The sequence below is a fragment of the Crotalus tigris genome, unplaced genomic scaffold (genome assembly GCF_016545835.1).
Source record: "Crotalus tigris isolate CLP2741 ecotype Arizona unplaced genomic scaffold, ASM1654583v1 scf7180000019363.1367679, whole genome shotgun sequence".
In the NCBI taxonomy this organism is placed as follows: domain Eukaryota; kingdom Metazoa; phylum Chordata; class Lepidosauria; order Squamata; family Viperidae; genus Crotalus; species Crotalus tigris.
The window spans coordinates 697,180-718,455 of NW_024097499.1; the positions used below are offsets into that span (position 1 = coordinate 697,180).

The 21,276-nt window shown below is 37.6% G+C and overlaps 1 protein-coding gene across 3 annotated transcripts in view; it reads left to right on the forward strand.

The window, feature by feature from the left end:
• Window positions 1–21,276, forward strand: part of METAP1D (methionyl aminopeptidase type 1D, mitochondrial) — an 80,977-nt gene that overhangs the window by 21,972 nt on the left and 37,729 nt on the right. The window contains exons 2-4 of one of the 3 annotated variants that reach the window (XM_039361798.1): window positions 12,851–13,038; window positions 16,110–16,273; window positions 18,839–18,988. In XM_039361798.1, coding sequence (XP_039217732.1) covers window positions 18,884–18,988 — 105 coding nt within the window. In that variant the 5' untranslated portion in view covers window positions 12,851–13,038; window positions 16,110–16,273; window positions 18,839–18,883. The remainder of the gene's footprint in view (window positions 1–12,850; window positions 13,039–16,109; window positions 16,274–18,838; window positions 18,989–21,276) is intronic. The other 2 variants (XM_039361796.1, XM_039361799.1) reach the window with 2 other exon arrangements.

The window sequence follows — 21,276 nt, forward strand, 5'->3', positions numbered from 1 at the left end:
ATCTGCAAATGTGCATTAATATGTTCCCAGTGGGCAGTTAGGATCCTGTTATTTTCCTTAACATCAGTTTATTAGGAAGCTTGTGGAAATAATTTAAAAATCTAAATATTAAACCTGATGAGCAATAGTTCCCTCTTACAATTGACAGAGAGGTTTATGGGTTTTGTAATAGTGACAGTGGAAATTTTTGCTTGCTATCATGGTGTATGGACTTTAAATCCTTTAATGCATTAAACAAAGGAACAATTTGTATCTTCTCACAAATACGTTAAAGTTTTCCCATTTTAAGTGACATGCTGGCAGTTTGATAGGGCTGTTTTGACTAGTTTTTTTTTTTTTTTTTAAGTTGAAATTTCCCAGATGCCACTAGCTTGTTTGAGACTTTATTCCCTTGGTTAATAACCATGTGTGAACCTTTTTTTAAAAAAAAAATAAATGCTGTGTCCAGCCTTTGGAACCAGTGTTTCATTTATCAGTGCTGCTGCCTTATTCTGCATAAGACTAAAATTGGCTATTTATGTAATCTGGGCAGGGGAAAGGAATATGGAGATTGCTGCTTTCTTAGGAATCTTTTTGCTATGCTGAAAGTAAAGATATATATCTTTCATCAAAGAAATACCAGTGGTGTTTTTAAAAAATGTTAAGAATCTCAGTTTTTAAAAATAGAAAGCTCTTCACATCTAGTCATGGTTTTATTAATAGACAATGGAATCCCTTTGGTGAATGCATGAATGATGGAGGCTCATAAAAGCTTTGCTATGGTTATTGTCCTCCCCCCCCCGTACTAGAGCATTTTGTTTAATGGAGCATTAATTTAACTAATCTTACTGTCTTTTCAAAAAACAAAGCACAAAATTCTGAACAACTGCTAGAGCAATCATGGGGGGGGGGAAGAGTTCTGAATTTGTTTTTAAGGGTGTAAAATGAGATGTCTTCTGTCTTCCAGGCTTGTTAAAGTTGCACAGTATCAATTGCCATTGATAAAAAGCGGCTCCAAGCCAACTTCCTGAGGGGGCTCTGAGGAAGGGTCATAATTTGTCATGACCCAGGCACGATTACTTGAATGTTGTTATTATTGGAGTAGAGGACCCTTAGGCTGTCATCCTTCCTGTTCAGCAGCCTTCCCCAACCTAGTGCTCTCCAGATGTGTAGCTCCAGAATTCAACCCCCATCACTCCTATGTCTTAGCTGGAAATGCAGGATTTTGTGTTCTACACATCTAGAGAGCACATAATTAGGATAAATATACATATATATTTACATTTACATAGGAGTTTGATTCTCTAGCATGTTCCAATTTTCTGCTTTCCTACTTTTTTTCTGCATGGCACAGGGAATTGCAAAAAAAACAACTCAACAACGTTCTCAGACTTCATGCTTTCTGAAGAATGTTAAACAGTGGACTGAGGAAATTAAAATAAGCTGTATCATAACTGAAAATGTCAAGATGACATGTAGTTAGTACATAACCACAAGGGAAATTTTGTACATTAAGCGTAGCCCGACGACTTTTGAAGATATTAAAAAAAACCTATTTGTTCGCTGAGAAGAATCCTTGTTCAATTTGAAACTGTCATGGAGTCTAATAAGTTCTGAATTAAACTTTGATAGCTGCCTCAATTTATGTGGTCATAAAAGTACTGCTAGACAAGATTAGTGATCCATTATACACTGTGGGTGGTCAGCCAGCAACATGAGAGCCACATGTGCTACAGGAGCAGAAATATATTGCGTGCTTAGACTGGTACAAGGAGGCTTATGGTTCTGACTCTGAAATCACAAGGCCTATGCTCCTGCATCCTCTCTAGCTTTCTTCTTTCTTTCTTTCTTTCTTTCTTTCTTTCTTTCTTTCTTTCTTTCTTTCTTTCTTTCTTTCTTTCTTTCTTTTTTCTTTTGGCTTTGCCACACTGTACAATCAGGAAGGCATTCATGTCTATGCCCTCAGTGCTAGAGACATGGCTTTTCATGCTTGGGATTTGCCCAATATTTGACTGCAGTTGATCTGCCTATTCCAGACACCTTAGTAAAATATTTGAAGAAATAATATCTTCCCCATTTTTCATGTTGCCATGCCCTAAAACTGGGATAGAAGTTAACTCCCAAATTTCTCATTATAATGCTTATTGGAGACTGTGACTGAGACTTGTTCATTGATGTTGAAATAGTGTCACATTCCAGGGAACCATCAAGAAACTATCAATGTCCAGGATCAAGTACAAAGATGCAATAGTAATAGAGAATATCCTTTGTTCACCACATATCAAACAGCCACACTCCTCCTAATCTTTTCAATCTGACAGCTCCCAAGTATGTCAGATTGCATCTTATCATCACTGTGAATGGCCATTCCACATATTTGAAGACAACAGTCTGAAGAAAGTTGTCCTAGACTTTAAAACCATTTGCTTGAGAATCCTTGTAGTTATCCAATAATACATTGAATAATGCTAAACTTGACAAACCCTTTCAATTTATATGAAAATAAACCTAGGCCAGTCACTTTTTTCCACTTCCACTTGTATTTTAAATAATTTACTTTAAAATGCATTATCCATCCAGTTTGAACTATTGACTTTTGAATTAATAATTAGTGGGTAATGCAGCAGTATAATAAAACTGCTGCTTTGCATATGTATTTCAAATCACTATTTTTGTGGCCATGTTGGTGTGCCATTACTTTTTATTCCATTTCTATTAAGTGACATTTATCCTGCCTAGCCATAATGGCCATTCTGATGGTAGAAAATAGCAGGTAGGTTATGTATATGGTATGTATAGAATAGAATGTATATATTGCATTGTATGTAGTGTGTATTATGAAGCCTGTGTTCAGTTTTTGTGGCTAAGTAGGCTATGCAATTTTGCCTATCTGACTTGAGAGAAGAAAACAAGAACTATCTAGCAGCTATCCGAGCAAAACTATAACCCATTTTCTAGAGCTATCAAATATACATCGTCTATGTAATTTATGTTTTGATACTGTCAAACCTTGATTTTAAGTTTTCTTGAATGATGAGAAACATTTTATTTTACAGAGAAACTAAAAGTGTTTCTAAGGCACTACTGGGTGGAAGTTAATCCTGGCTTGAGGTGAATTGTTTTCAAGGGAAGAAATTAATTCAGCTTGTTAACTCCCATATTTATTCTCGCAAAATGGTATAAAACTAAACCATCTTTTCTTTAGTTCCATTTATTTAAAATTTGTAAAAACAAATTACAAATCCTTCAAAATAAATGTTTTATTCAAATCTAATCTCCATTTTTTAATATTATCAATAAAATAGTTCCCAGATGCTTAGCTTCTTGGCTTCTCTTCACAGGTGTTTTTTCTGAAAGAAATGCCTGATAGATGGTTAAAATAATTATAAATCTCCCTCAGGTACTAGATAAGTTTATATATACCTCCCAAATTGATTTTTTTTCTTTTTTCCAATGTTTGCTTCTGTGTTGTTTTCTTATCATTCTGTTCTTTTTAATCCAATATTTGCTAGACTCCTGCTTCAATTAATTTAAAAATAAGAAAAAGGAAAGGGTATGAACATTAGAAATTGCTTGCTTCCATTTAACAATACCCTAGCTAGCAGTTCCATAGAACTGAAAACTGAAGAACAGGTAGTCTTTGACTTATTACCAAAGTTGGGACTTCTGTCACTCAGTGGTGTAGTTATTGAGTCACGCCTAATTTTATGACCTTTTTTGTTGCAGTCGTTAAGTGAATCCAGTTTCTTCCATTGACTTAGCTTGTCAGAAGCCACCTGGGAAGGTCACAAATGGCAATCATGTGGCCCACGAGACATTGCAACCATCATTAATACATACCAGTTGCCAAGTGCCTAAATTTTGATCTTGGCAGTAAATGCAAGGACCAAGCGTAGGTCACTTTTTTCAGTGCCATTATAATTTTGAATGGCCATTAAACAATTGGTCATAAGTTGAGGACTACCTGTAGCTCTTTCTTTTTGTAATTGTGGTAGGCAGATTCTTCAAACTGTGTCTTGCTTCTCGATGGGACAATCATAGGTAATATTTGGTATGGGTGGGAGGTGTATTTTCACAGCTTTTCCTAGTTCTCTAAAAGGAGCAGAATCCAGGATAACATGTGCACATGTTACGAGTGCAGTGGTTGAAACTGAGACTTCTTTTTGATAGCCAAGCCTTTTTTATCAGCACAGTCACTATATCAAATTAATAATATGCCATTCAGGTCAGCATCTATTTTTGTTTTGATCTACAAGGGAGGAGACATCTTTCCGTCTATAGAGAAAGAGGCATTTTTGACCCCTGTTTAGGATGGGTTTGCGATTGGCTGGCATAATCTGGCCTAATATAATTATGTTTTTGGCTCCTCCTCCTTTTGTCCAGAATTCCAAGTTCTTTTGGGGAGGAGGAAATCTGCCTGTCTGTCTACCTACCTACCTACCTAATTACCTACCTACCTAGAGTTGAAAGGGTTCCACAAACTTCCTTGCAATTGGAAATCCCAGTGAGGAAGTTTCTTCCTGATTAGGGATGGGGCGTTTGGAACACACTTTCAGCCTCCTTCCCCCGTCCTAGCCAATGTGAACTGCACCAGCTGTATCAGGGCAGCCCTTTTCCAGATTCATAACGCTTGCCTATCTTTCCTCCAGTTGAATAAAATACCTAACAAATAAATATCTAATGGGTGAGCTTTGGCATAATTTATAGTTTTGGAAGTAGTAGGCAGTAATTCTGTCTATACCCAGAATTAATGCAGGGTCTAGTATTAGCTGGACACTGGGGAAAGTACTTTTTGATTATAACCCTGGGGATTCATTGGTGGCCCTCAAATCCCCAACCCCAAAGTTGGGAGGTCCCAAATATTTGGGACTGCGAGGTGGGGTTTTAGCTTTTCATTACTTCTTGAACAAAAATAAAGAGCATAATCATAATAACTGTGAACCATTCCTCAATCTGACCTGGGCTTTCCCCCCCCCCATTTTGGGTGTTAAGGCCTCCTTTTTGCTTCCGAAACCCCAAAAGTTTAGTTGATACAGTTGGTATTTGCTCTTGGGAATCATACAGCTAACTGTGACCTTCTCCACACATCTTTAACTATGCTGTGCTTTACTTTTATTTTTAGTTAGAAATTAACGCCCGATATAGTGAGCAATGTCTGCCCCACTGGCATCCAGCATGCTCAGGTGCTGCTCTTGGGCCTGTTCCCCATGCTCAAATTGCCATCCATGCTCTGGAACATCCCATGGCAGCGTCTAGGTCTTATGGCAAAAAAGATCAAGACTATTGAACCCAGAGCACCATTGTTCTTAAAACATCTGTCAAGGTGTGCATCCCTACAGGAGACCTACTTCTATGGTCCTGAGTATCACAGCCCTACTCCTTCTCCTTTATGGCTCCCAATTCACCAGTGTGGGCAAACAAAATGGGAAGATTGAAGAAAGGCCTTGAATTATTTCCTTCTGGACAGCTATAATTACAGTGACTGTACATCCCTTATTATAAAGGACAGTCCTTTATACCAGAAACATGTCCTTTAATTTTATTTAATGCAATTATTTCTCTCCTTGATTTTCCTCTTGAATTTTCCTTTGTGAAATCAAAGTTATAAACATAAACAATAGTTTATTTTCATCTTTTAGATTTGCCCCTTTTTCAAGTTTGTCCCTTATTTTTTTCCCAAGAAGAATGGACACAGTAGCTATAATATAGAGGACCAAAAGGGAAAGATTAAACAAATACACAGTCATTGTTAGTGACAAGGACACGGCTTAAATTCTTCTTTTTTTAAGTCTATGGGGACAGCTATTTGTAAGGCAAAGATGAGATTGGCATCTTGCCCAGTGGCCTCCCACTCAAAAGCCAATGCCTTCAGAAACATTTTTGACTAATGTATAAGTTCTGTGTATATCTTCTGCAAAATTAAAAAACGGAAGGCATGAAAGTGGTTTTAAGGATTCTGAATATTTTTTTTCTTAATACAGATGCATGAGAGAAGTAGGGTAGGTGGGGAGGATTCCTGCCTGCTGGATCAGTCCTAAGAGAGGAGAAGAAGAAATGCAGAATTATCTTCCTTGAGGGCTAAACATTTCTTGCAAGAATCTGTCCATAGCATGCTATTTGGCCATGGAGAAGAGTGCAAAGCATCTGGAGAAAAGGAGACTTTCTTTACCAGCTTGTTTCCTGCAAGTTAAATTGGAAGACCTTGTCTGTGCAAATAGATTTCAAAATAGAGCCTGCCCTTTGACTGTGTCTGTAATTGCACAGCTCACACAGTGTTTTATTTGGCTGCCAAAGTAGTTAACCCCTATAACTTAAAGGCTATGGATGGCGTGACCAGCACGGGTGTGCAGACATGAGCATGTGAATGCCTTGTTGTTTAAATAAGCCTGCTTATGCCAGACTCTTCTTATAAATCTGGGGGTTGGGGTCACATACACACACACACACACACACACACACACACACACACGTTTAAGGTAAAGATAAAACTTTTGGGTATGCAGATAATGAGATTTTAGTAGCTAACTTTCAAGGAAGAAAAAAGTTTTTTCATTTCTTTGATGTAACCAACATCTGTCAACAGGGTAAATTTGCTTTTAATTTCGAGAGCTCTTGTGCTTCCTTCTATGTCCAATCATTTTAAGCTTCTGCCTGAGGCACTCCCTGTGTTGTTCTTTTCTTCTACCAATGCGCAGGTTATTGCATGTGAAATGTGAGCCTCACTTCTCTTGCACAGGTTACAAAGAGTTGCAGATAGCTTTTATCATTTATATGGGGTGGCTTTCAAGCATATGTGCATTAATCCTTCTCTTCTATTTACACAGGTCCTTATGTCACTGAGCATTTTAGGACTTTCCTTCATAAAATTTATATTGTTTCTTATTTGTTGCAAGATTTGGTAACTTTTTTTAAAAAAAAACTTGAATAGCTTACCAATTAAAAATGTACATGTTCCAATTTAATTTGTTAGACTCCATAGTCATTCTACCTTCTTTTTTGAAATTTAAAACTGTCATACCTGTTGCAAATGATTTTATTTTTTATATAGAGAGAATTAATCAGGAAACCAGATTAAACGTGTGTGGGTAAATGTTAACTATGTCAGCATGATAGTTGTAGATAAACCAAGTAATTTTATGCTTGACTTGCTCATCCAGTAATCAATTGCTTATCTTGAATAGCTTGTTGGCCATTGTTCTGAATATCATTTCAGTTATTTATTTGTGATTTGGTACATGGTTGAGGTTTGCAACTTATACTAATATAGTTTAGCATTTTGAAGAGTTCAATTTTTTGCATTTGAATATATGTGGGTGGGCATAAATGGGTAGATACTGAAATAGACACATAAATTATATAAAATTTATGTTCCTGTCATTACACTGAGAATCTACAGTAACCTTTTAGCATGTTGATTGAAGTTTAAACAAGTTTTTAAATCGCTTGATGAAACATGAGAGAATTTTTACTAATGTATGTTGGAAATTATGTGGTTTTCTGATTCTTATAGCTCTTTAAAATATAAAGCAATTATTGTTGCTACTATTAAATTGATTGGGGTGTGTTCAGAATGAATCTTGTTGACCAGAAGAAAAATCATATGTGAATTACTAAAATCTCCTTAATTAAGGGTCATTATGGAATACACATAAAAATCTTACTACTAAGTAGTGAAATGGGAGCATTTCATTATATACTTTAACACGCGTGAACCGATAACAATTAAAATAAACGTAGAGTAAAAAAAGGATAATAAATCTGAGGCATACTTTAATTAAAAATATTTTTATTTTTATGTTTATTATCAGACCATTTCTGTGTACATCTTTAGTTAAGAGAAATTATTATCTAGTACATTTTTCATGAAGCTTGAGGGGAGTGAAATAATAAAGATGAAGCCTGCTAATTAACTATTGTTTAATATCATAAAGATATACCAAGAGCTATCGAATTTACAGAAGGCACAAACACATTTTTTCTGATTTATTATTTCAGCAGTAAAGAAATGCTGATAGGGTTTTTTTTAATTTCAAACATATTCTAAATATTTTGTTTAATTCACCAGAATCTGCCGTGACTTGCTGTTCCTAAAATAAGATGGTAAATAATCAACACAGCACTACATTTTTTTCAAAGGAAACATTAAACTGGTAAAATATTTTAAAACTAAAATGTTACATAGTCTTTCTGAAAATTAAAAAATTCTAAAGAAAAAGGTGTACAATTTCTAAAACAATGTTTCATCCACTTAGAGAAATGTAGTTAAGTATTGTATTTAATGCATGAAAAAGATATTAGATATTGTGGGTTTTATTTGACATAATTTGACAACTGCAATTTTTATAAAGTAGGAGACAGAGAATTATGAATTGGACTGAAGTATGCAATCAGTAATTGAAGAAGTCAGTATGGCAAATCGTTGTGAAACTTGGCAGATTTGAAGTTTAAAACAACATTCTTTGTTAAAGAAAAAAATTCTAGCCCAATTAAATTTTCAGTTTCTCTGAAAAGCTCTCCTCGGGATGATTTTCCTCGATCAGCTTTTTTAATTATGTTTTCTAATGCAAAGTTTTATGTTAACACAGGGAAAAAAGATTAATTTTATACAGTTTAGATTGCATTAGATTACATAGTGCTTTCTTATACCGTATGCCTTGTTGCCAATGGTTGCATTCCATGGTTTAAATCATGCAAAGCAGGTTTCCATTTATGCCTAAACAGCTGCTGTAAAATCCTCTGAGAGAGAAAAAAACAGAGCTTTGTAAGATGTTTTTTCCGCTTGCAATTAAAAGCAAGGAAAAATCCCTTGCTACAGCTCTTGGCAGTCACAAGAGGGAGCTGGGGACTTGATCCACATCTAGAGCCCAAGAAACCTATCTCTTATCGATACCCACCTGATAAGATCTGCCAAAGCAAATGGATGCAACCCCTTTGGACCGTCCTGATTATAATCCTGTTTTCTTCTACTTTTACGCAGCAATTCATAAAATTTGGCTTTATGTGCAGTGTGTTTTAAATTCTGTCTTACAAGTAACAACCACACAACAGGAACAGTTCCCTGTGTTCTGCTCTCATTTGATTACATGCTTTTAAAAATGTATTTCTTGGGATTTCAATGAGAAATAGAAGAAAATGTGGCCATTGTCAAGAGGAGTGATGGGAAATCTGGATTCTCTTGGATTCTGTTTTCCATTAAGTCTAGAAAGCCAGGTCTTAAGGTTGGTACCACAGTTAGATTCACATAAATCCTTTGATACCCATTGAACCTGCTGTCCCTCTCTAGTAAAAAAAAAAATGTTCCTGAAATTTTACCAAGTTTCCAGTGGCCTTCTGAAGAAAAGAAGAGGATGGAAAGAAGACCAAAAAGGAAGGGCAAGGAAAGTGGCAGGATGAGAAAAGGAGAGTGTGCTCCCAGTAAAAATAAAACAATTTAATGAAAGGAGGAGGCGAGGCTGGTGCAAAGCATCATCAGCTTTCCATATGGCCCAGATTGCACACTGCATTACTTTTGTGCATTTTCCTTCCCTTGTCTCTTTTCCACTCTAAGTCCTCTTGTTAAAATTTTTGTGGTAACAAAATTGATGGGAAAGGAGTTGGTATCCTCTAGAGAATTACAAATAATAGGCATTTTTTTTTTCTCAGCTCTGTCCCATGACATTCCATGAAGTACGCCAGCTACATAAGACATGGCTATTTTAGAATCTCCCAGAAGAAGAACCTATCTATTCACTTACAGAGAGAATAGGGCAACTCTCTCAAAGTTTTTTATTAGTTGTATATTTCCCAATCCATGATAGATAATTGTTAGTAGTGCCGAGTGCCTAATACCCCCTAAAAGGTTGGAGAGTGCTGGAGATGATAGACATTGGAGTTCAACATCTGGAAAGTTGCAGATTTTCTATCCTTAATCAGGAATCATCTTAGCTTGCTTGAGAAATAAAACTATAAACTTTGTTTTATCATACTCATCTTTATAGAACAGTGGTTCTCAACCTTTTTAATGCCGCGACCCCCCAACCGGTCGTAAGTTGAGGACTACTCAACCGGTTGTAAGTCGAGGACTACTCAACTGGTGCAGCACCGTTTGCAGAATGGGACTTTTGGTGGGCTTAGCAGGGCAGAGACAGCCTGGACAATTCCTATTGGCTTTTGAAAGCCAATAGAATTAGACTCTATTCAAGAGAGCCTATTCTATTGGCTTTCAAAGCCAATAGAATAAAAGGGAGTAGCACAGCTAAGGAAAAGGGGAAAAAATTGGCGGACTGTGTTGTTTGGCAACCCCTGTGAAATGGTCGTTCGACCCCAAATGGGGTCCCGACCCACAGGTTGAGAACTACTGTTATAGAAAGTTAGGCTATAGAGATCTATGTCTGATGAGAAATTTAAATCCTTAATGGGAATAATTCTGAATTGTGATGTTTCATGAAACTGCATATCACTAAATTCAAAAGAATGCTGGTTTACTTCCCCCCCCCCCAAATATCTATCCAGTCAGTAAGGGTGTTTTGACTGAAACTTACTTTTTAGATAAGGAAACTGATCAGTGGATTAATTTGGCATGATTTACAGCACAATGTAATTTCATACATATTTTTATAGAAAAAGTACCATCCATTGGTTCAGTGGATCTTATTTAGTTTTTATATAATTTATTTGCTCTTGCTGTATTGAGTAACTATAGCTCTTCATATGGATCTCCAAAATGTTTAGCAGGTGTAATGAATGATTAGTTTTTGCTGTATGTTCTAATGATAGCCAAGAAATATAGTTGACTCAACTTGCAATAGCAGTTACTTTTATGCTGATAATGCATTTGTGTCAGCATAATCATTGTACTGAAGAAACTTTGCTGAGATGCAGTGTGAAGTGTCTTTCAAAAAACCTGAGCAATATTGATCTCTTGGAGCAGGAGAACCTGACAACTAAGAAAATCTGGGTTATCTCTATTCCAAGAAATCCATAGTAACTCACCACTTTTCCAATTTGTTCCCTGATCAATACTTTGGTATTGATCTCCTGAAACCAGGAAAGCCTGTATATAAGTATGTAAAAATGGTGGTGGTTATAAACAGGGCTTGGAAATAATAACTGAGTTCATTGCTCTGTCCTGAGAATGTGCCAGTGCGCTAGTGAAAAGTTTGGTAATGAATAGAGCTTTCAGTATCCAGAATGTATTGACATTTATTAAGAAGCGAGAAAGGAGAATAAATCTCAACCATCTTAGATGCTTAATAGATGCTTAGATGCTTAGAAGGGAGAATGTAAACAGGATTTCACTTTGGGGGGGGTTGGGTTTAGAGGTATAGCTTAACCCTACTTATAATTAGCAGAATATCCAAAATGATCAGATGATGCAAAAAAATTGACTTTATAGAACGCATATGCATTATTTAATTGGTTTTAATTTATTTTTTATTTTTACACACCTGGTATTAGTTTATTAGCTTACAGTATTTTTATTTTAATATTATGGACCTGAGAATGAATGTAATTGTAACACAGGACGGAAGAGAGGATGTAGTTGTAACAGCAAGAGTGAAAGATGGCCTTAGAAGAGGCATGAAAGCATGTTAGAGCTGGCTTCAGTAACTCATATGGGAGATAGCCGAGCAATGTTTTTTGGTATGAGTTTTATAAAACTGCAAGGATTACATTTTTACTTCCAGAGTATCTTAGCCAATAGGACCTGATAAATGGCTTGAATATGTACAGAAAAGAGATGTTGAATCAAATATTGGATCTAAGATTGAGAATTAGTAGTATTTTGTGCAATCACAGAAAAATCTGTTGAGGAAGAAAGTTAAAGATATCCCTTATTTACAGGTTTGAATTTGGGGTGTTAAGAGGATTGTGATCAAAAGGCCATTTTATAAAGAAACATAAAGGAGAAGAATGGGAGTTAATTTATGGTATTTATGTTACATGAGGTAGTGTGCACTTTGAAAAATGAAGAGAAAAAGTCAGACGAGAAATAGGTGATGTTTGCAAGAGAATGGAAAAAGCACGCTATTATAAAAATAATACAAATGCTTTTTTATCAAGTTGGAGTAGGTAATTAAAAAGCTTCAAGTTTTCTTGAATTAAGCCTGGGTCCTCATTATTACACGGATATGTCCAAATCATATTTTGTACAATAGTAGGTAATTGAGTTGCCATTGCCTTCTTCACTATTTAGTTAATTTGCTTTGTAATTGACTGCTGTTTAGAAAAAAATGTGTTGTTCTCCACCAAAATTGTGGCTTCTGCTGCATGATGCAGTGATCAAAGAATGCATCCTCACAGTGAGTCTGGCTGTCTAATAGTCCAAGTGGGGGTCCCCAATACAGTTTTTGCTCCAATCCATGCACAGGACAAGATATTTTATTTCCTAGTTGGGAGAAGAATGTACAAAGTCTGCACAAAGAAATAATTAGAAAACCATTTCTAAAATGAAGGAAAAAGAAAAACCAAGGGATGCTAAGTTTGAATTTTCCTCTTCCTCCAATGCTTCTGCCATTTTGTCCATTGAAAGGAGCATATTGGGCTCAGGAGGCCATTGTACTTTCCATCCCTGTCATACTTTTGATCCATGAGATCTACCGGAGAAAATGCCATTTGTGCTGCTCTGCTGATCAGTGTTGTCATTCGTATTGCTTGAGCTGATATATGTCACTTCCACAGCTGCAGAGTTATTTACCAAGAAGGAAATGAGTCTCTGCAGATTTTAGTCTCTGTTAGTTATTGCTAGTCTCCATTTTGAGGCCATGAGGCAACACTGTCCAAAGAAGTTTCTGCGGTCGTGTGCCCAACATGATGTCACGGAGTGCTGTTTCCTCTCCATCAAAGTGGTACCTATTTATCTACTTGCATTTGCTTGCTTTTGAACTGCTAGGTGAAGACGGGCGTTCATCCCGCCGCATGACAATCAGGTCTTGAACCCGGGCTGTGGGCTTTTCAGCTGACAAGCCCAGCATCTTAACCACTGAGCCATCAGGTCGCCATCTACCAATGAGAGATTGCATGTATTCAATTGACACTCTGTGAAATGCTCGAGATATACGTTTTCATGAATCTGTTCAGGTATCTTTCACATACATTTGTCATTTATATCTTTACAAACTTAGGAATAGTGTACTGACTTGTAGAAACCAAGAGTAAAGTTCTTTTCCTTGTTACCAGAGAATGTTCCTTAATATTTCCATCTTGCTTGAAAGATTTGGGTTTAAGCGCCATACAATCCATTTTCTGCCCCATTAGTCTAGTCATATACTAGACCTGTGGAATAATGGAGAAAAGAAAGTTGCCTGTAATATGTTGATCCTTGGTCATCCCTTGAGGTGCTATACAAACCTAAGCCATTTTCATTTACTTGCCTGGAAAGAACATTATGAACCCTGCAGAAAGTCTTAAAATGGCAGCTCCTATTCAGCCTTGCCTTTTGTTCAGCATTTTTTGGGCTCCTGAAAGGAGTGTCCCACTGCTCCAATTATAATAAATGGGTATATTTCATGTATTCTGTATTTCATGTGTTCTGTGGAATACTAGAAAGAGGAGGGAGCATAAAAGAAGCCAAATATTTTATAAATGTAAAGGGAAAATGTCTCTAAAGCTACAAAGGAGAGAAATTAGTAGGATTGAAAAACTACTATCCGCAAAGAAATCTATGTTTTTTTTCTCAAAATTCTAAAATATATTTTGAAACATTTTAAGGAAATCACTGCATTGGACATGAAGATGCATATAACACGACTCTGGGGTTTGGATGTTCAAAAGGGCAATTGTGGAGCTGATATATCCCAGAAACTTCCCTTCTTGTCTGCCAGGCTCCATGCCCCACATGATTTTATTCTGGGTTATTTTTATTACTTTAATTTAAAAAACTAAAATAAAAATCCACCATGTTTTAAAGTAAAGCTCCAACCATGAGGATAATCTTTATGTCTAAGAATGTTTCTGTGCCCCTGTATCTAGCCCTAAGGTAGGCTTTGAAAATAAAACACTATGGGGTTATCACCACTGCTTTCTTTGGAATTATGCCCATCTGCCCAGAAGAAAAGGAAATAAACTGAGACAGGATGGGAAGGAAGAAGCCTTGTTTGTTTGCCTTTCATAAATGAGTAGGTATTTGTATTTGTATTTAGTCACACTAAATAGTAGCTCTTTGGTCAGTGTGCCTATAACATATGAGGATACCTATAATTTGCTTGCTCGAAGAGGTTGGGGTTCCCTGTTGTAGAATTTAGCCTGGATATAGATACATGACGAATCATAGCTTTTGCATTGTTTTTTAATCAATTTCTCTACCTTGATGAAATCCTGCAATTCAGGATGCAAATCATGGGAAATTCATCTTATTTTATACTGATTCTGCAAATATCCAGTATTCTGGTTAAAATTTGAATTCAGTGAGATTTGTAAATGGACTTAAGATAATTCACAACTTTAAATAATGATAATTATTTGGCTTACTGATTAATTAGCTTATCTTTGATTGTAATTGTGCAGTTTTCCTTCTTATTTTTGGCAAGTAATCTATGTCTTTCTTCTGGCATATCCAGATTCTGATTAATTTGCTTAGCATAGCTCACCTTATAGGGAGGCAGAGGAGGTGGTGATAGCTGCCTTTGATACTATCACTATATAGTGTTTGTAATTTGTAGAGCCAGTTTGGTATAATGATTAATGCACCAGGCTAGACACTGAGGAACTGAGTTCCAGTCCTGCCTGAGGCATGAAGTCAGCTGGGTGACTTGGGACAGTCACTCTCTCAGCCTTAGGAAGCAGGCAAGGGCAAATCAAATCTGACATCTTGCCAAGGAAACTGGAGGGACTGCTTGTCAATGCTGACTCAGGCATAACAAAGTATTTTTATCTTCAACATGGAACAGCGGTGAGATTTTCAGAGCCAAGATTTCTTGAGAGACGTTTCCTTGACTTTACCCTTCAGACAGTAAAATATTTTGGGCCGCTCACTCCTGCTGTTCGTTATCGTAACAAATACACCTGTATTAATTCCATCATTGCTATCCTTTTGCCTGACTCCCCTCTTCATGTTTTTCCCTACAGTATTGCGCTATTTCTATCATTTCATAATAGCAAAGAGGCTTAGATTCAAAGATGTCTTTGGCTTGCACAAAGCAGCCTCACTCCCTATTTTGTTGCAGCCCCCTTTGCTCCTCTATCTTGCTGCTAAGGATGTATCAATTGCCCAAGCAGAATTTTATGTGTTTGTTGTGAAATCTAATTTATTATTGGTGTTCTTTTCTGTAATATTATACTGTGCGTGCTGTGCAGGCATTTTGAGAATGATGGCTACATGAAGTAGAACTAGTAATTACACCAAAAAAAAACCCATTCAGAATGCTAATAGAAAGAGTCTATCTTTTTATTTTAGAGGTAAAATTTAAATGAAACCTTTTTTATTATTGGTATGGGAAAAAATCTAATATATTTGCTGGAGAAAAGAAAAGAAAGAGGAAGGAAGGAAGGAAGGAAGGAAGGAAGGAAGGAAGGAAGGAAGGAAGGAAGGAAGGAGTGGGAATAGATGTCATTAAAAGACAAGATTCTCCTTTGAATTAAGCTTGGCTCATGCTTTCTGCATCGAGTTTCTCCAAGTATAGTTTTTCAGCTTCTCAATCCTGAAATTTTCTGTTGCTCTCCCATCCAAATGCTAACCAAATCTGACCATGCTTAGCATTTTTTAGCCAACATTGTATAATTGGTTTTTTTTCCCCCTTAGGGGATACTTTTACTCACAATAGATAGTATTTATTCTCCCTTTATAATACACTAAATAAACTAGCTTTCTTAAGCCTGCTGTATATATATTAGAAAGATGTGATGTATCTTAGCTCCTCCCAAGTTTTCACTGGAATTTAATATGATGTGGTTGATGGTAAGCCATGATCCTCTTTTGGACATGTTAATTGATTAAAAATAAAAGATAAGTCTTGTTTTGAGCCACATTAGATCTTAATGTCATATCAAGCAATCATGTTCTCTGAGTGTGCACATGGTATATTTGCGAGGGTAGAACAAAGCCAAACTTTCTTTAAAAAAAGTATTAATGTTATCATTAATATGATTACATGGTAATAAATGGTAATTTATTCCATTGATGCAGATACTGTACCATATATATTTATCCATAGGCCATGTGACTGGCTGTCAGCGTGTTTTCTACTCATCAGTTAATCATATCTACTTATACCGGTCAAGCATTCATCAAAGAAGATATCTTTTTTGCCACAGACAGAAAAATGCTTATCAGGTAGTTTGGCCAGCTGATGTGTCTCCTGCTCATCCAGTTCCTAAGGTACTATCATTTCTATTGTACTATTGCACCTTTCATCAGTCAATATAGAGAATTATTAAATGAATAATCAAGTACATCCCAACAACTGCAGTTTGAATCATGGTTTTGTTACCAGGGCTGGAATTTGATACCAGAATATAAGTGCACAAAGTAGCATTCAGTCAATTTCTCAGCTAGTCTCAGTCTGATACTCCTGCTGCTGCTAAGTCCCAATGTGACTTTTTTTGGTTAGCCTCTTGTTTATAAAATGATGAAATTGGTTATATAATCATGTAAATAGGGATTGGCCATATATCACCAATTCTCTTTATATCCATTTTTAAATTAGCAAATCCAAAAACAGTTCTTCCTCTCTTTGTTGAGTAGCATGCTGCCAGCTAACAACGTTCATATTAAAAAATTGTTCAATTGTCATGATATGTATCTTAACAAATTAATTATTATTATACTGCTTAAAGCAAGTAATAGAAAAATGGTCACATAGTACAATATGTTTCAAATAACTGGCATATTTCATTGTTTAATCCTTGAGTCAGACAGATTCTTAGAAAATGAATGGTGATGTTGTTTTTGTTTCATGTTCATTAACAATTTTTGAATTGTGGTGGCTTTAATTATTGAAATTACTTCGTAATTTGTAAACTATTACTTTCAAAATATTGGAAATATCTTTGTATGTATTAATGTGTGTGTGTGTGTGTGTGTGTGTGTGTGTGTGTGTGTGTGTGTGTGTGTGTGTGTCTGGGTATAGACCTTGTTGTAAACTTCTTTGAGTGAAGTTTGATCCCTGAGGACAACATGGATAGATTCTTATTATTTTCTTTGCAGTAAGCTGATGAAAGTGATCTGCCACTGCCATCTTCTCATTTATTTTAACAATTTCTAAGACTTGTCTAAAGCCTGGGGTGCTGGATTTTTTTCAGGTTGGAGGGGTTGTGAGATTAGGGATGGTTTGCCTCTCAGAGGATTCTGGTACTGCTGAACTAGAAAGGTGAAAAAAAGTCTCCTGCCTGCCTAGGTATTGAATGCTGTAGTGCAGTGGTTCTCAACCTTTTTAATACCGCGACCCCCAACCTATCGTAAGTCGAGAACTACCCAACTGGTCGTAAGTCGAGGACTACCCAACCAGTCATAAGTTGAGGACTTTCCCTGCCCGGGAGCGCCGCGCATGCGTGGTGCCGCCCCCTGCGCCGGCTGAGGTGTAGCTTGCAAGTGGCAGAGATGGCGCAGGCCGACCACCGGCTGGGCTACCAGCTGGCCCAGCCCAAGGGAGGTAAGGCACCCGCTGGGCCCCACGCGCGCCAACAACCCTCCCTGCACCGGCCGGCCTCCCACCTCCCACCCCTGGCCCTCTTTTACTTACATTTTTAGTAGTTGCTCAGCAGGGAGGGGTGGAAACTTCCAGACAGCTCGCCTTCTCTGCAGACAACTTGCAGCACTGTTTGCAGAATGGGACTTTTGGTGGGCTCAGCGGGGCAGAGACAGCCTGGACAATTCCTATTGGCTTTTGAAAGCCAATAGAATTAAACTCTATTCAAGAGAGTCTATTCTATTGGCTTTCAAAAGCCAATAGAATAAAAGGGAGTAGCACAGCTAAGGAAAAGGGGGAAAAATGGCGGACTGCGTTGTTTGGCGATCCCCGTGAAATGGTCGTTTGACCCCAAATGGGGTCCCGACCCACAGGTTGAGAACCGCTGCTGTAGTGCCATTATGGTACGGGCATTACACTTAGCCTAGGTTGGATAGGGTAGAGGAGAGCCACTCAGTCACGGAAGCACCTAATGATTTGGGGGTTTGTTCACCATCTTAAACTCCTGAAGAAAAAGAAGGATGGAAATCTATCTCACAAATAAATAAATGAATGAATAAAATACCAGCCAGTGTTGAGGTCTAATGTCTTTCATGTTAGAAACATAACACATCAGGAGTATTTATATTTAAAAATTATACACACACGTACGCACACATACACACACGCGCACACACAACAGAGAGAGAGACATGAAGACACATATCCATATACACAGACCTATAGACACACTTTATGTTATACCTGTGCAAGAGTATGGAATAATTTTGAATAACTGCTACCATTGATAATTCTCCTCTACAGAGTCAGAGTTCTTATCCACTTTTATGGGATTCGGGATTTAGACTTTTTCCTTCCATTCATATATCAGTTCAGAACTCTGTGAAGTTACCTGGCTTATTTTGAAAATGTGGATTTTTTCTTTTTTTTTCTTTTTTTTTTCTTTTTTTAAAAAAAGGGCAAACTAGAAGTGAGAGTGCCATTAGGAATCTTTGGTCTGAGTGAAAAGCTGCTGTGATACCCTGAATTTCTGTGCTGTAGGGCTAACAGGCTCTGCAAGTAACAAACACTGTGAAGTTCAAAAGGGCAGTGGGACAAATACTGGGGCAGGCTTCAGGGTTTGCCCTGATGGCTTAGGAAGGTCACTCAGATAACCAATAAGACAGGCTGAAGGGGGGGGGGAGCTGTATCTGAGAAAATGATCCCATTGTCATGCTCCATGTTCTGATTTTCGTTTTTGTTCCTTCATTTCCAAGCATATAAAGCAGCCAGACTATGTGACGACAGGCATTTTGCCTGACATGGGAGATGAAATAGACCTTAAGAATGAAGATCAGATTCAACGGCTTTGTCAGGCTTGTCAGCTGGCCCGTCATGTCCTGCTTCTGGCTGTGAGGAGTGTAAAGGTAACACAAGCTTGGCAGCTCCTGGCTTTGCTTTTTGAAATTTCATAACATTTCCTTTTACATATATGCATTTCACAGTTATTTATTGTACATTATAAACTCTGTAGACTGATTACAATAGAATTCCTACTTTTCACATGCGTCCTTCAACAAACCAGCTTGATTATTCGTAAGCTGCCCTCCTTGATCCATCTTCCCCCCCATCTGTATCCATACCAAACCACCAAAATCTAATTCCAATATATGCCTTGAAAATTAAGCAGTTTCTTTTCAAGTATTTATTTTATTTGGCTTGTATGTTTGGAATTTTTAAATTTCTGTCTTTCACCCTGTGGAAGACCAGAAGGAGACAATGATTTGTGCCTATGAGAAATACAGAAATTCTGCTGCCTTGACTATTGTAAAAAAAAGGAGAATAAGAGCTTGTCTTTATAAACTGAACAATTAAAAGCACATGATTAAACTCTGGATTTGCTCTGCTCAAAGCTGAGTAGAGTTTATTATGTATCTGAAGCTTTCTAAAATCCTTGTGGTTTTAATAGTCAGAGTTTGGGGTCCAATTCTTTTGACTAAATGTATCAGCAATTTATGTTACTTATCTCTGTGTGAAGGCAGATGAGCATCTCCATTGTTTGGTCATAGGCAAATTCCTGGTTCAAACTTGCTGATGTTCAGCTGTATAGGTATTACATTTGATTGATTTGTACAGTACAAGTAGTCCTCAACATACAACCACAGCTGAGCCCAAAATTTCTGTTGCTAAGCAAGTTGTTAAGTCAGTTTATGACCTTTCTTGCCAAAGTTCTTAAGTGAATCATCACAGTTGTTAAGTTAGTAACACGCTTGTTAAGTGAATCCGGTTTCCCCATTGACTTTGCTTGTCAGAAGATCACAAAAGGTGATCGCAGGAGCCCAGGACACTGCAACCCTCATAAATACGTATCAGCTGCCAAGTGTTCACATTTTAATCATGTGACCGTGGGGATGCTGCAATGGACATAAGTTTGAAAAATGGTCGTAAGTCACTGTTTTAAGTGCCACTGTAACTTTGAAGGGACACTAAAGAAATGGTTGTAAGTTGAGAACTACCTGTATTGTTTTTCTAGATATTTTTCTGTCTTCCTTTTCTTCTAAACCAGTGGTTCTCAACTTTTTAATGCCGTGACCCCAACCGGCCGTAAGTCGAGGACTACCCACCCGGTCGTAAGTTGAGGACTTTCTCTGCCTGGGAGCGCCGTGCATGCGTGGTGCCACCCCCTGCGCCGGCCGAAGCGTAGCTGGCAAGCAGCAGAAACGGAGCAGGCCGACCAACGGCTGGGCTACCAGCTGGCCCACCCCAAGGGAGTTAAGGCATCCGCCAGACCCCACATGTGCCAGCAACCCTCCCTGCGCCCACTAGCCTCCCACCTCCCACCCCTGGTCCTCTTTTACTTACATTTTTAGTAATTGCTCAGCAGGGAGGGGTGGAAACTTCCAGACAGCTCATTTTCGCTGCAGACAACTTGCAGCAGCGTTTGCAGAATGGGACTTTTGGTGGGCTCCGCAGGGCAGAGACAGCCTGGACAATTCCTATTGGCTTTTGAAAGCCAATAGAATTAGACTCTATTCAAGAGAGTCTATTCTATTGGCTTTCAAAAGCCAATAGAATAAAAGGGAATAGTACAGCTAAGGAAAAGGGGAAAAAATGGCAGACTGCGTTGTTTGGTGACCCCCATGAAATGGTCGTTCGACCCCAAATAGGGTCGCGACCCACAGGTTGAGAACCGCTGTTCTAAACATATTCTGGATTTGTAACTTGTTTGTAAACCATACCATGGCACAATGTCTATACCATTTATTACGCTAAATCTATAAGGAAACATGCAGTCCCAGTGGGGGGAAAATCGTATTTTAAAACAACACACATTTTTTAAAAGTATGGTTACTTAGTGCATTTACATTCCACATTTTCCCAGATTTTCCAAAACACATATAGGAGGTCTTCTCTCCTTTTACCTCCACAACAATCCTGTGTGGTAGGCTTGACTGAAAGAGGGGGACTAACTCAAATTCATCCAACGAGCCCCATATCCTAGCGAAGAGCTGAACCTGTCCAATACTTAACTACTTTTCCACATATATTGGTGGTAATATTGTGGCAATAATTTAAAATCATGTATTTTAGCTCTTTTAAAGGAGATTTGGGGGCAGAGAAAGAAGCCCTACATGCTCCCTTCAGCACTATTGGCCAGATTAATATCTCATTCCTAAACTGAGGATACTCTTTCAAAATTATAAACTGAGGAATG